This window comes from Panthera tigris, chromosome B3, assembly GCF_018350195.1.
Source record: "Panthera tigris isolate Pti1 chromosome B3, P.tigris_Pti1_mat1.1, whole genome shotgun sequence".
Lineage (NCBI taxonomy): Eukaryota > Metazoa > Chordata > Mammalia > Carnivora > Felidae > Panthera > Panthera tigris.
This window is the reverse complement of record NC_056665.1, coordinates 99,884,782-99,900,219: the sequence shown is the minus strand read 5'-3', so window position 1 is coordinate 99,900,219 and position 15,438 is coordinate 99,884,782. Positions and strand designations below refer to the sequence as shown.

The 15,438-nt window shown below is 37.5% G+C and overlaps 1 protein-coding gene across 5 annotated transcripts in view; it reads right to left on the bottom strand.

Moving 5' to 3' along the window:
• Positions 1-14,327, bottom strand: part of STYX (serine/threonine/tyrosine interacting protein) — a 38,017-nt gene extending 23,690 nt beyond the window's left edge. For 3 of the 5 annotated variants that reach the window (XR_006218852.1, XR_006218854.1, XR_006218853.1), the window contains exons 1-2: positions 13,848-14,324; positions 1,343-1,375 (exon numbers count right to left, since the gene is read on the bottom strand). Coding sequence is in view for 2 of the 5 variants with exons in the window: in XM_042989704.1 (XP_042845638.1) it covers positions 1,343-1,375; positions 13,848-13,904 (90 nt within the window). In the remaining 3 variants the exon portion in view is untranslated. Of the gene's footprint in view, positions 1-1,342; positions 1,376-13,847 lie in introns of all 5 variants that reach the window. The other 2 variants (XM_042989704.1, XM_007097567.3) reach the window with 2 other exon arrangements.
• Positions 14,328-15,438: the final 1,111 nt, after the last annotated feature.

The window sequence follows — 15,438 nt, the reverse complement described above, 5'->3', positions numbered from 1 at the left end:
CCCTAGCCACACTGAGTGAAGACCGGGAAGAGAAATGCAGATTTGCTTTATATATCAAACGAAACATTTAAAGTTTAAATACAGTTCTGAAAAGTCAGATATTTGAACTTCCACAGTGCTTTTTATAAGCAGTTTGGATAAAATTAGCATATTGTATGACTGGCTTTTAGATTAATAACACATCTCTTATTTTACTTATATTCTCTACTCTAGTCTAGAAATAAAGTAGACATAAAGAAAAATTACCCCTTTGGAATTACACAAAACCTTATTCAGCCAAATCAAAAGTAGCACAAGATACAAGAAGATTAGAACTGTTTCCTTCAGTTAATAAAAGTATTCTTGCAAAGTTTAAAAAAGACCAATATCAACTGCTTGCCTATTGACAGTTTCAGCAATTTAAATACTTTCCAAATACTAGATTAAAATTTTTCTATGTGAATTCAATATAGAAAGATTTTAGTTGACCTATACCATAGCCTAGATAATAATACAGTATAATTCTGTAGTTCTCTTCTATGAAACATCATAATTATTTTCGTAAAGGTCTGATTTCTCCTATCAGCTTCTTGTGGGCACAAATTACATTTTACTCACCTTTGCATTTCCCATAGCACCAAGTAAATGCTTCATAGGTACTAAGATATTTTTTAAAAGAGAATTTTCACTAATAGAGAAAGGAAACATATTTTTAAAAGTCAAGGTATTTCTAGGAACAGGAGACACTGCTTGATTCTAGGGCTAGCAGAGTGACTATAAGTAAGAAATGCAAAAGAAAAACAAACTGCTATGAAGGTTAGCTATCACTTTATTATTCCACATTTGGAGTATTCAAATCAGTCTTCTGGAGGACTTCATTATGGAAGTTGTGTCTGGAAATCAGACACAAAGAGGAACAATTACTCAAGAGTGATTTGCTTTATAGTCAAATCTTATAGACTTGTCTAAACTAGCCAAACACAGAAAGCAAACTGTTTTCAACAGAAATATAAATATTGTATCCAATTTTTCAGATAAGGAAAAACAGTGACCCAGCACATATATATACATACATGTATGTATGTATATAGAATCATGGTAATATATATATGTATATTTACATTTATATGTATATACATACATATATATATATATATATAACACCATGATTCTACTATAAGGAAGAAAGGCAACAATTCATTTCCCATTTTTTAATGTTAACCTTTAAATATGTTGATTTTTTAAATACTCAATGAGGAACCTACAGATCATGAGCCAACAGGTCTTAAATCCTTTGTGAAATCAGTTATTTGATGATAATAATAATATGGACTGGCCTGAATAAACAAAAAGGTTATCTTACCTGCATCTCTCGTCTCATAGGGTAGGTCCATTCCTTAAAATAGAAAGAAAACCCAAGAATAAAAATAAATAACATTATGAAAAATGTTACCCAATTAAAAGTTTAAGATGTGACATACAAGTATATGGATTAAAAAAAAAATACATTATACTTAATATTCTATGAATAGATTCAATTGGCTTCACAAACACCTAAAAATTTAAGTGCAAGAAACAATGATTAAGGTATTCTTTAGGTAACTGGGCTTCCAAAATTATGATTATGTTACTTCACACAACGGATAGAATAGCTCATTAACTAAAAGAACGGATATTCCAGAAATTTCTCCCAAAAACTGATCCACCGAGTCAGAAATGTCAAATAGCTTTTTGTCATTCAGTTAACTCTAATCAACTGACAGTAGATAGCTAAAACACTGTGAGCAAAGACTCTGGAAGATGAGTACTCTGATCAATGAGCAGTATCTGCAATGGACTCAAAGAGTGTTAAGTAATAGGTATTTGCCATCCCTGATCTAAACCTCTAGATGCTTATCAAACAGGCTTTCGCATACCTTACTTCATCTTAAGATTCTTTCAGTTCAATTCCTTTTAAATATACATTTCATGGAAGTAAAGAATTCATCCTGTTTTTTTGGAATTCAGATCAATATAAACAAGTTGGAAAATAATGCAAAATGCCAATGGCAAAAGACAGAAAACATTTTAAAATTTGGGACAAGAAAAAAGCAATTCCAGTGAACTGATATGATAAAGAATCAAATCCTCATTTGTAAATGGACTGCATTCCAAGTTTCTAACCCGACTGCTTAAAACTCAAAATTATAAATAGAAATGAGCTTCCTAAAGTTAAAACTGGAAAAGCTTTAAAAAAAAAAAACAACAACAACACAACTTTTATTTTCAGATGAAAGGGATCAAAGGGTATAAGCTTCCAGTTATAAAATAAGTTATGGAGTTGAAAAGTACAGCATAGGGAAGATAGTCAATAATTTGGAATAACTTTGTATGGTGACAGAAGTTAACTACATTTATCAATGTGAGCACTGCGTAATGTACAGAACTGTCCAGGGGTCCCTTGCTGGCTCAGTTGGTAGCGTATGAGACTCTTGATCAAGGGGCTGTAAATTTAAGCCCCACACTGAGTGTAGAGATTACTTAAAAATACAGAAATGTCCAATCACAATGTAATACACCTGAAACTAATATAACGCTATGTCAAATACACTTCATTTAAACATTCATTTAAACAGATAAGAAACCTTTTTCATTTTTAAATAATTTTAGGACTACAGAAAAGTTAAAAATAGTGCAAGGAATTCCCCTTACCCTTCACCTAGATCTTCTAAACTAGAAAAGTATTTTTAACACATAAGGTAGAAATATTATATACCCGTAATGGAATTCCATCTTAGCTAGGATGCAATGGGGAATTACCCCTATCAGAGGGCTGGCAAGCTATCAGCAGATGGGAGGAGGGAGAAGAGGGAAAAGCAAGGAAAGCAGGAAAGAATGTGGTGTTTTGCAGAACAAGCAGCTATGGCTAGGTGTTCCACCAGAGTTACCTCCTTGCATGAGCCAGTTTGACCCAGTTTGGAGCTTTTGACCTATGTAGAAGTGCCCTGAGTTGCCCTTAAAGTTACCTTTAGCTCATTATAAGACTAAGATCTCCTATGGGCAAGGTTCTCCAACCATTTTTTGAACATACAATGTATGCACTAGTATGTTGACATACTTAAGCAGGCAAAGTTGAACCCAAGAGCCTAGGTAACAAAATATATGTAAGTTCCTTAATGTATCAAGCATCCTGGCTCTGTTTCCTAGCACACTGAACAAAAGCTTCATGCATGAACCCCAAGGGGAGACAGTGCTTTGAGAGCCATTTCCCTGTCTCCTCACCTGCGACAAGTAATAAAAACTCTTTGCTTTCAACACTTCCTTGGGTTGTGTTCAATTTAATGTACCCCAAGCAGCAAACTTCTTGAGTCTGGCTACAGAAAAGACAGAATAGTACTCCTGCAATGACAGCCAGCAATTTTTTTTTTTTTTTAATAAAGAGGAGAAACTAAGTATTTTTTGTTTTACATGTTGAAAATGGATCTTGGCAATGTAGCAGAAATAGACTATAAACCTGAGAAGCCATATCCTGAGAGGATCTACTGATCTTTCATGGCCTTATTACCTTCGTTCTTTTAAAATGGGAGTATAAAAGAACACAGAATGAAGTGTTAAAATGCCCAAATATGAACGTAGAGCTCAATGAATTTTTACAAGCAATATATCCATGTAATCACCATCCAGATCAAGATTTCTGTTATCCCAGAAGTTCCCTCCTTTCTCTTCTCAGTCAAAACCCTCTCTTTCAGAGGTGACCACTGACTTCTACCAATATAGATTAGTTTTAGCTATTCTTGAACCAAATATAAATGGAATCACAACAGTACTATTTTATGTCTGGCTTCTTTCACTCAACCTAATGCCTGTGAGATTTATCCATGTTGCATATGTTAGTAGTTTGGTCCTTTTTATTGCTGTGCAGTATACTATTGTATGAATATTCCACAATTTACTCATTATCCTGTTGGTGGAGATTTAAGTAGCTTCAGGGTTTGGGCAAATAAGAATAAAGGTGCTATGAAAATTATTTTATGTTCCCCTTGATACACACATGCATGTCTTTCTCTTGGATATAAAAGTAACAATGGAGGAGCACCTGGCTGGCTCAGTCAGAAGAGCATGTGACTCTTGATCTTGGGGTTGTGAGTTCAAGCTCCACATTGGGTGTATAGATTACTTTAAAAAATAAAATCTTTAAAAAAAAAAAAAGTAGCAATGGAATTACTAGGTCACAGAGTAGGCCTATTTTTGGCTTTACTAGACACTATCAAAAGTTTTCCAAAACGAATTTACACTCTCACCAGGAACGTATGGGAGTTCTAGCTGTTCCACATCCTCACCATGGCCTTAATTTAAATGACACTGTATATGTGAGACATAAGACAGAGCCTAGGACCTGATCAAGAGGGAAGTCAGATCAACACCAAAAAGCAACACTCTCAGTGGATAAACACTCTCAGTAAATGAGAGTGTTTCTCAGTAAATGAGAAACACCCAAAAGGCAACACTCTCAGTGAATGATAAACTGGGGAGGTTGGCAGGGAGGGTGGGGGATGACTCACCTCATCCCCAGAAAATGAGTACCTTTGCCTTTCTGAGCTTTGGCTCTGAGTAGAATGTGGTAGTAGTGGTGGCCACAACCTGGCCTTTGCTCAACTTTGGCATTAGAATTCAATTATTTTTGTGAGGTCAAGTGAAAATTGAATGTCAAGTGGTCCTGGGTAGATCATGTCCATGGGTTCTTGGAAAAAACAAATGCATTTTCTCTCTGGAGAAGCATACCCTAAACCTAGATCAGAAATAATTCACAGAGATGGATTCCAATGAGCTCACAATTAAGAATCAAATTTTAAGAGGAGGAAAATACTGGTTTAAGCAGCAGACTTCGGCTCAGTTCATAGCTCAGGGCTTATGGGTTTGAGCCCCACGTGGGGCTCTGTGCTAACAGCTCAGAGCCTGGAGCCTACTTTGGATTCTGTCTCCTCTCTGACACTCCCCCACTCGTGTTCTGTCTCTCTCTCCCTCAAAAATAAAAATAAAACATTAAATAAATAAATAAATAAATAAATAAAAAAAAATCAGTGGATAGACTAAACAGTAGACAAAGAGAGAACTTGTGAACTGGAAAATAGAATTGAAAAAATGATCTTAATTCAGTGTTGGAAAATATGATCAGTTAATAGACTTATTAAGATTGAATTAAGAAGTCTAACTTCCATAAAATCTAAGTTCCAGAAGGGAGAGAAAATAAAGGAGAGATAATATTACACAAGATATTGGGGTGCCTGGGTGGCTCAGTTGGTTGGGCGGCCGACTTCGGCTCAGGTCATGATCTCGCGGTCCGTGAGTTCGAGCCCCGCGTCAGGCTCTGTGCTGACAGCTCAGAGCCTGGAGCCTGTTTCAGATTCTGTGTCTCTCTCTCGCTGACCCTCCCCTGTTCATGCTCTGTCTCTCTCGGTCTCAAAAATAAATAAAACGTTAAAAAAAAAATAAAAAAAAAAATACACAAGATATTAATAAGAATTGTCCAAAACTGGTTAAAGACACCACACCTCAGAAATAAGTAGCTCAACAATTCCCAAGCAAGATAAAGGAAAGAAATACAAAGTTAAATAGAGCACACCACACATAAAGAGAAGAAATTCTTTTTCCACACTAAAAGCAAAGAGAGAAATGGAAAAGAACAGAGTCCAAAAGACCTTCATATATGCACTCAATTAATTTTCCTGAAAGATAACAAGGCATTTCAATGTAGAAAAAAAAAAAATCTTTCAACAAATGGTGTTGGAACAATTAGACAAATATCTAGAAAATAAAATAAATCTTGATCCTGACCCCTCATCACCTCCCACTCTAAACCCTCCTCACATACAAACATCTTGTCTTCACTGTTGTATGTATTCCCAACATTTGATGACAGTGCCTGGCACACAGTATGCACTCAATACATATTTGTTGAATAAATGGGGGAAAAAAAGGTGTATGTGTATAAATATAAATGCAAAAATGATAAAACTTCTAGAAGAAAACAGAATATCTTTGCAACTTTGGGAAAAGTAACGATGTCTTAAAGAGGGCACAAAAGATACTAAGCATAAAGGAAAAAAATTTTGATAAATTCGATTTCATGAAAATTAAAAACTTCTGCTCAATGAAATACACTGCTAACAAAACAAAAAAGCAAGCCACAAACTGAAAGAAAATATTTGTAATTTATATACCCAACAAAAGACGTATATCCAAAATACATAAATATTGCATCAACAATAAAGTGACAACCCAATTTTTTAAATGGGAAAAGAACTGAACAGACATCCCACCATGGAAGGTATATAAATGGCCAACAGCGCACACAAAGGTGCTCAACATCACTGGTCATTAGGGAAATTCAAATTAAAAGCACAAGATACCACTACATAACCACTAATGGCTAAAGTTAAAAACACAACACCAAATGTTAGTGATGACGTGGAGCAACTAGGAGTCTCAAACATTGCTAACTGGAGTGTAAAATGAAATGATAAACATACAGCTACCCTATAATCTAGCAATTCCACTCCTAGGATTTAACAAAGAGAAATAAAAACATATCTCCACAAAAAGACTTACACAAGACTATTTAAAGCACCTTTATTCATCATTAACTCCAAAAAACCCAAATGTCTACTGTATATTCATACAATGAAATATTATTCAGCAATAAAAAATCTACTACTACCCATAAGTACAACATAGGTGAATTTCACACATATTATGTTAAATTAAAAAAGCCATAAACAAAAGAGTCCACTTTACACGATTCTATTTAAAGTTCAAGAACAGATAAAACTAAACTATGGTTACAGAAATCATATTATTCAATGCCTATTGTGGAGCAGGGTAGGGATTGCCTGGAAATGAACATGAAATAACTTTCTACACTAATAGAACTGGTATATATCCTGATAAGAGTAGGATTATACTGGTGTATATATTTAATAAAAATTACTGAATTGTGGACTTAATATTTGTGCATTACACTCTGTATAAATTTTACTCCTACTTAAGAAAAGAGAGCATGCAACAAAACCAAGATATTAAATACAAAAGAAAGACAATTAGACTGTCCTTGACTTCTCAACTGCAAGAATAAAAGACTGAAGAATAATGCGTTCAAAGTAGTGAAATAAATAATGGTGAACCTAGAATATATGCTCAGAAAATCATCTTTCAAGAACAAGAGTGAGATATAAGATTGATTCCATTCAAACAAAAACAGAGAGTTTACTACCAGTAGACTCCTATTAAAGGAACTTCCAAAACATATTTTTGAAATGGTATTGTTTTCTCTATCTTTCATTTCTACTTTAGGTACAGAGCCTAAGTAACTGAGTTAAAGCAGTCTGACTCCAGAAAAACTGACACCCAACAGCCTCTCAATGTAAGAAGGAACTATATAGCAAACAGTAATCAAACAAATATTGACTACATAAAATAATTATATTATTAAAATAGGGATTAACAGAAATAAAGTATATAATTTCCAAGCCAAGAGAGGGGGAAATGTAATCAATTTGTACATTGAACACATGAATGTTCATGTGCTTCTTTAACTTACCAATATGTTATAACCTTTTATATTGAAAAGTTTTTAAAGAACTTAGGCCAAAGACTGTCATTTTCATCATGGTACCCCTAACACTGAGCATAGTGCCTGCCACAGAATAAGTACATGACAGGCATTTTGGAGATATATGGCACTAGATTCTATGGATCTTTCTTTTTTCCCCTTTCTTAAAAAAAAGAAAAAAGATTCTTGATTAGTCTGACAGCCTTATCTTCCTGAGGAAACCTGTCAGAGCTGCCAGAAAGAAGAAAAGTGATTAAAGAAATGTTTACTTTTGAGTTTACCTCAAATGAAATCTCTAAAAATTATGCATGAAAAAAGAAAAACAGGAGGACATATTCCAGGGAATATCTCACAATAAACATGTCAGAAGGCACTCAAAGACACAGAATAAATGTGCTTCCTTCTAGAATATATCAATTTTACCAAGAAAATTTTTCTTTTTGGAGAAAAAGTATCTTCACTATACTTTAAAATATTTTTATATTAAAACAAACATGACCATATGGGACAGAGTGCAAAATTTACCTGAAGTTTTAAGTGAATCAAGAGGCTTCAAAGAAATTTTGAACTTCCAAAAGGTTGTATACAATGGAACGTGTATGCTATATTTATATAAGGAAGACATTACCGGAGTAAAAAACAAGTTGTATAGCAGGAGAGAATGAAAAATTATTCCTATACACCTAACAAATAAGCACATAGCTTACTTTTGTGACCATCAGACTTGCTGTAATAGGTATGGATCCTTTGAAATCGAAAAGGCTTTCTCTCACAGAAAATGTCATTAACTATTCCTAGTGCTAGCATTAGATTTTGATCTCAAGCGCCTATCGTCTTTGTTTACCTAGTCCTGATTATTACTCTGCAAAACAAATCTTAATCCTGCCTTGTCTACCAATTCTGCCTATGCCTCTAGAATACTAGACCAAGATTTTAAGTCATTCATGCTCACTGTCTTGTTCTACCAGACATCCATCTGTCTGAACATGTTTCTAACCATATCTTATATTACAACCAAACCTATATTACACTCAATCTTAATCTCAGCCTGCCCACACTGCTGCTAAAATCCATCTTTTAGATATGGCAGTAGTAATAGGGCAAATTCCCAATGACCTATTATGAATTACTACTATAGTTAATTAGTAGAATTGGTTTCCCAAACACAGATGATTAGTTAAGCAGTCCAACTACATTTTTCAAACCAAAGCAACCCAGCTAAACCAAAATACCCCTAATTGTGATATATATCATGCTTCTGGTGAAAATTAATTCACAAGTGAAAATCCTTCAATCATCAATATGACCTAGAAGGTACGGCATATTAAAACTTCTTTCAGGTTCTCTCCTTCTCATACAAATGCAGTTACATGAGCTATACAATTGCATTGATGGGATAGAAATTGAACGTTGGGAGTAGGAAATGTTATAAAAATGTTCAAAGATCAATAAGTAAGTAAATAAACTCAGCAAAGGATACAGGCTGTAACCATTAGATAAAATAAAAACTTAATTCTTATCAGCACATGTATCAGGCTGGCTAAAACCTAGAACATTTAGAAATACCAAATAAGGGCACCTGGGTGGCTCAGTCAGTTAAGCGTCCAACTTTGGCTCAGGCCACGATCTCACGGTTTGTGGGTTCGAGCCCTGCGTGGGGCTCTGTACTAACAACTCAGAGCCTGGAATCTGCTTTGGATTCTGTGTCTCCCTCTCTCTCTGCCCCTCCCCCACTCACCCTCTGTCTTTCTCTCTAAAATAAACATTTAAAAAAATCTTTAAAAATACCAAAATAGATTGGGGCACCTGGGTGGCTCAGTCAGTTAAGCGTCCAAATTCAGCTCAGGTCATGATCTCACAGTCTGTGAGTTTGAGCCCCACGTCAGGCTCTGTGCTGACAGCTCAGAGCCTGAAGCCTGCTTCAGATTCTGTGTCTCCTTCTCTCTCTGCCCCTCCCCTGCTCATGCTCTGTCTCTCTCTGTCTCAAAAATAAATAAAAACATTTAAAAAAATACCAAAATAGATTATAAATGCAGGTGCACTCATAAATAAATAAACAAATAAATAAATAAATATTGAAGGGATATAGAGAGGCAGAAGGGCATTCAAGTAAGATGATTTTAAGTCAGTTACTCATAAACCTAGCTGCCATTAGAATTATCTGGTTCCATCTCAGATCAGTTAAATCAGAGAAGGTGATGATAGGGCCCAGGAATGGTTATTTTTTAAAAGCCCCTTGAGTAATTCTACTCTATAGTCAGGTTTAAACAGCAACATTCTAAATTTAAAGGATCTTCAGTCAGAAATATGAAGCAATTCCTATTTTTTATTCTGTACTATGGGAGTCAAAAGAGAAAACAGAGTAACATTTAAGTTGCCAAATTGCAACTGAAATAAATAACACTTTCTATCTGAAAAGAAAACAATTATTGAATTATAAAACCAACAGCCCTAACTATGCAACTAATTTATTTAAAAATTGGTAGTGTGGGGTGCCTGGGTGGCTCAGTCGGTTGAGCGTCCGACTTCAGCTCAGGTCATGATCTCACGGTTTGTGGGTTCGAGCCCCACGTCGGGCTCTGTGCTGACAGCTCAGAGCCTGGAGCCTGCTTCCAATTCTGTGTCTCCTTCTCTCTCTGCCCCTCCTCCACTTGTGCTCTGTCTCTCAAAAATAAATAAATGTAAAAAAAAAATTTTTCTAATTTAAAAATTGGTAGTGTAAGCTGCTCTCTTCTTCACATCTAAAAAAAAAAAAACCTACTGTAATCTTGTCACAAGACTCTACTATCAAAACCAACCAAGATTCTTATATTAATTCAACACTTGTTAAGCTTATGTTATATACCAGACACTGTGGTAAGTGCAAGAAACAGTGGGGAATAAGGCAAGAACATTTTGGTGAATAAACTCCCTTAGGAAACTTTCAGTCTATATGGAGAATAGACATTAAGGAAAACCATCAGTATGATATCTGTTACAAGGAAGGTATAAAAATACCAAGTGCTACAGAGAATTGTGTACCTGCAGGATTAAACTATTGGGGGGGGGGTGCTGTGAACAGGAGGAGTTGGCAAAATCAGGGAACATCTTTCTGAAAAAATGTTACCTAAATTGAGATCTAATCGAAAAGCAAATAGTTAATTAGGTGAGGGCAAGTGTAGTGTTGGCAGCCAGAGCAGGGGTAATAGCAAATGTAAAGGTCCTGGGGTGGGGGTGGGGCCTAAAACATCCGAAGAACTGAGAGAAGATGAACATGGCTAGGGCAAACAGCGAAGGGAACAAGAGGAAGAGTAGCTCATTATAAGGTTAGAAAGGTAGGCAGGGGGCACTTGGATGGCTCAGCAGGTTAAGCTCCCAGCTCAGGTTGTGTTCTCACAGTTCTTGAGATTGAGCCCCACATAGGGCTCTGCACTGACAGCACAGAGCCTGCTTGAATTCTTTTTCTCCCTCGCTCTCTGGAGCCTGCTTGGGATTCTTTCTCTCTCCCTCGCTGCTCTCTGCCCTTCCCTCACTGGTGCTCTCTCCAAAATAAATAAACAAACTCAAAAAAAAAAAAAAAAAGGGCAGATGCCAGATCACACACAACATTGCAGATGTTAATTAAGGGTTGGGCACCTGGGTGGCTCAGTCAGTTAAGCCTCCGACTTCAGCTCAGGTAATGATCTCACAGCTCCTGAGTTCAAGCCCCAAATTGGGCTCTCTACTGTCAGCGTGGAGCCCACTTTGGATCTTCTGCCCCCCCCTCTTTCTCTGCCCCTTCCCTTCTGGTGCTCTCTCTAAAACAAATAAATATTAAAAAAAATTTTTTTTAAAGTTAAGGGTTTGAACTTCATTCTCAAAACAATGGGAAATCACAGCCAAGTTGTAAACAAAGGAGTGACAATCTGTTTCCAAACCAATCTGAACACAGCTAAATTTTTGCTAGAATTGTCCTAAAAGAATGCCCTGACCAGTGTTTCAAGAAACAAGGAAGTAATATTCTTACAGAGATGATAGGATCATCAAGCTGTCATGGCTTGATCACATCAATCATTAAGTGCATGCATAAAAATCTCTCTACTTGAATTCCATGTTTACTAAAGCAACATTTGGTCTGTAATTTAGGTTTCAATGAAATGCTTCCTAGGTCGAAGAACACTCTTATTGGCTGGTCATCATAACTACATAAGACCATTTGATACTTTACATATTTCATGGCAAATTAGAAAATTAACACTGCTTTATTAGTTTATCATGAGTAACTATATGCCCTATTTAATGGTTATTTCTAGTTCTGTCTGCCCAGAAAGCACCTTCCATCTCCTGTGGAAATGCCCCTATGATTTTGGTGGGAGGGCTACCAATGACAAACTTCACTCCCCTGGCCACAAGTGGGTATATTCTAGGTCATATACTGGGCTCTTCATTGTATTTTCTCCATTCTGGCTATAGGGACTAATCCAACGGATGGGCACATGACCTAGGTTAGGCCAATCCTCTAGACTTCAAATACTGAAGCTTACACATATTGTTGTTCTTCAATGTGTAAGCTTTGTAAGGGTATGACCTTGAACAGCTGACAGTCAAAGTCCGTATCTGCAGAGAAGGCAGAGTAAAGGCAGAAATGCCGAAAGTAGAGACAAGCACTGATAAGGGGCCGTGCCAGTTCTGATGCATCATAATACTGTCTAGGAAGTCCCTGAGACCAGCTGCATCCCCACCTTTCTGGATTTAACTACATTTCTTTTCGCTTCAGCTAGTCTGAGCTGGTTTTTGCCACTTGCAACCAAAAGAAAACAAACATCCAATGCTATGTAAAAAGGCATGAACTGGCTTTCAGTAAGTAACATTTGCATCATTATCTACTGGGCTTTAAGCATTACTTCTGTCCTTACACAGGAAAGAAAGCTATATTCCCAGTAAGACTATCATTTTTACAGGGATAAGGCATATTATATACACAATAAAAGATTAAATTCAAGTCTGCAAACATTTTAAATTAGAATTTTTCAGATTAGAGCAGGGAAAAATTGAGGTGTATTAAAAACAACGAATTAGGAACCAAGAGACCAAGGTTCTCAACTGTGTCTTATGCTACTGTTAACTTGGCATATCACTTATTCTCAGTAAACTACACTCTCTTCACCTGAAAAGAGAGAATGTTCTACGTTATTTCTAAGGTTGCTTTCACGATGAAATCACTGAATCATTTTTAAGGACAAAAAGCATATTCCTCATTCACATTATTCCATATTAAACAAATAAAAAAGTGTAAATTCATTTTTGACTAACCTAAATTCAACTTTTTTTTTCCTATTTAAGAGTCTACTCTTAAAATATGAATTTCTGAAAGACTACTACCACAAGCAAAGGATCCCTCCACATGTGAACCCCAAATGAAGATACTCAAAAATGAATATTTGGTATAAACTGAATGGTTTCTTAAAAAGTTTTACTTTCCAATTATTTTTAAGATATTTAGACCTAGAAATTTTAATTTCTATCTTGATCCTACTAGGGCATAAATGAGTATCCTTGTCTTTTTTACTAATTTAGTCTTCAGAAAATTCTAATTTAGTAGTCTGCAACATCACAAAGTATTTTAAACTAGCAATAGATGGGGAAAAAACTCAATACAAACGTTGGTCAAAGAAGATATAAGGTGGAGTAAAAAGAAGCCCAAATCAGAAATCAGGAGGACAGTTTAAAACCAATTTCATTCTCAGTAACAACTGCCCTCCAAAGGGCAAGTTTCATGATTGAAGTTTTTAGATTGAAATGAGCTAGCTTTGTGACATTTTATTCTGCGGGTCACGGCTTTCCCTCAAAAATACCAAAAAACAAAACAAAACAACTACTTTGGAAAACTTTTTGAAGGCACACTCCGAAAGCTCAGGCCCCAGATCTATCTCACATGTGGGACCATGTGTCCCCCCATGCGAATGACACCAAATATATGCCTCAAATTGAAATTTAAAACATTACCCTCGTACTGCCTTGCCAATAAAAAGGGGAACCTTACTCAAAGTCAGTCCTCAACGCCGAGCCTGGGGGAGAAAGGACTAATTTTGCCCTTCCCATTTAATTAAGCAGAATAGACCCAGCAGCCCCTCCGCCGGGGTCTCAGGAGGGTCAAAGGAATTCGGTGAGTGACGCTTCTCCCCAAGGTCCCAGGACGTTCTCAGGAGGCAACAGGGCTCCGGTGGAGCTTGGTGACTTCGACGGTTGGGGCCTGGGGTCGCCCCGCGGCCGAAGAGCAGCACGGGAAGGCCTGTGCGTGGCAGTCACTGGACAAACTCACCTCGGCGTCTTCTTTGCACTGCGGGAGCGAGGGGAACTCCAGCTTCACGTCCTCCATGGTCCGGGCCCCGAGGCTTGTGGGCGGGGTGGGAGAGGGAGTTTTATCCGGCCCGCCCGACCCTCGGGCTGCCAGTGACAGAGATAGGGAGGAGGGCGGGTGGGCCAGAGGGCTGACGGGCGGGCAGCGGGCTTACAACTAACACACGCAGACTAAAGGGTCCCAGCGACTCCGGCGGCGACGGCGGCGACAGCGGGGAAGAGGAGGGTTGGGCGGCCCATACCCCGCCGCCATGCTGCTGCCGTCTCCCTCCCCCTGAGTCTCCGCGCCCCTCAGGCCGCACAGGCTCGGGCACTAGCAAGAGCCCTACAACCGTCTCCCCTCCTTTCCCCCCTCCCCACCCCTCTCTATCCCAGCCAATCCCAGCCCACGCTTGCCTTCGGCCCGCCCCCCGCGGCCGCCAGGTGTCAGCGCGCCGCTGCCCCGCCCCTCCGCCAGAGCGCAGACGCGGGGGGCGGGGCCTCGGAGGAGCAACGGCCGAAGCTCACCGGGTGTGGAGGAGGTGGGGCTGCGGCAGCAGGGGGCAACCACTGAAGGTCCTGGGAAAGGCAGTGGGGCCAACCACACCAGCTCTAACCTTTCCCAGAGAGGACGCAAATCTGTAGTGTAAGAACCGGCAAACATCCTAGCCACCAGAGACTGGCATTCGAAAGGAAAACTGTATTTTCTCCCCCTCAGAATCCTGCGCAATCTGTAGTGAGGTTATAACCGAAAGAGTAATAAATGAAGAGTTCATCTTAAAACTGTGTTATGCTACACAGAAAATGAAACACCCTTGGTTTTTAAGCAAATTGAAATGGTGGACTTTCAAGAATACTTGGGACTATGACAAAATCTCAAGAAACAAAGGCATATAGAAAATCCTAAGGAATAGAAACAACCGATAGCTCACTCAGTAAATTACACATCATACTGAAGGTCTCTCCCTTTAATGCTAAGTTTATGTTGAAATATTAATTATATATAATATAAATATATTAATAAAATACATGGCTTTCATCTTAAAAAGGGGTTTGAGTCTGTTAATACTATATTGTTAATAGAAGTGAGGTATATACTTTCTCTGGGCCTAGGAAGATACTGTTCTCCATTTAATTTAAACACGAGGAATATCAAACTTAGAAGCGGAAGAATCCATGCTTAAACTTTCAAGATTTGTAAACCAAACTGATTCTTATAACCAAAAAATAAACCAAAGTAAAAAGGTGAGAAAGTCATTAAATTGCAAATTGCAATGAATAAGGTTAAAAGAATCACATATTTGACCTACACGCCCTTGACAAACATACTATTATTTTTATATTGTCATATTTATCAAACACACTACCAACATATATAGAAATAGAACCATTCAATAACTTGAGTATTAGACGGCTAGTTTGAGTGCTCCATTTTCTCTATCACTATGTAAACTATTCTCTACCTTTTAAAGTTATAAAAAGACATACAATACTCTGCAAGTAACTTTTTAATTTGAAAAATGATTGTATAATTATCCAAGTCATATATCGCACATTCTTTAGTGTTTATGAAA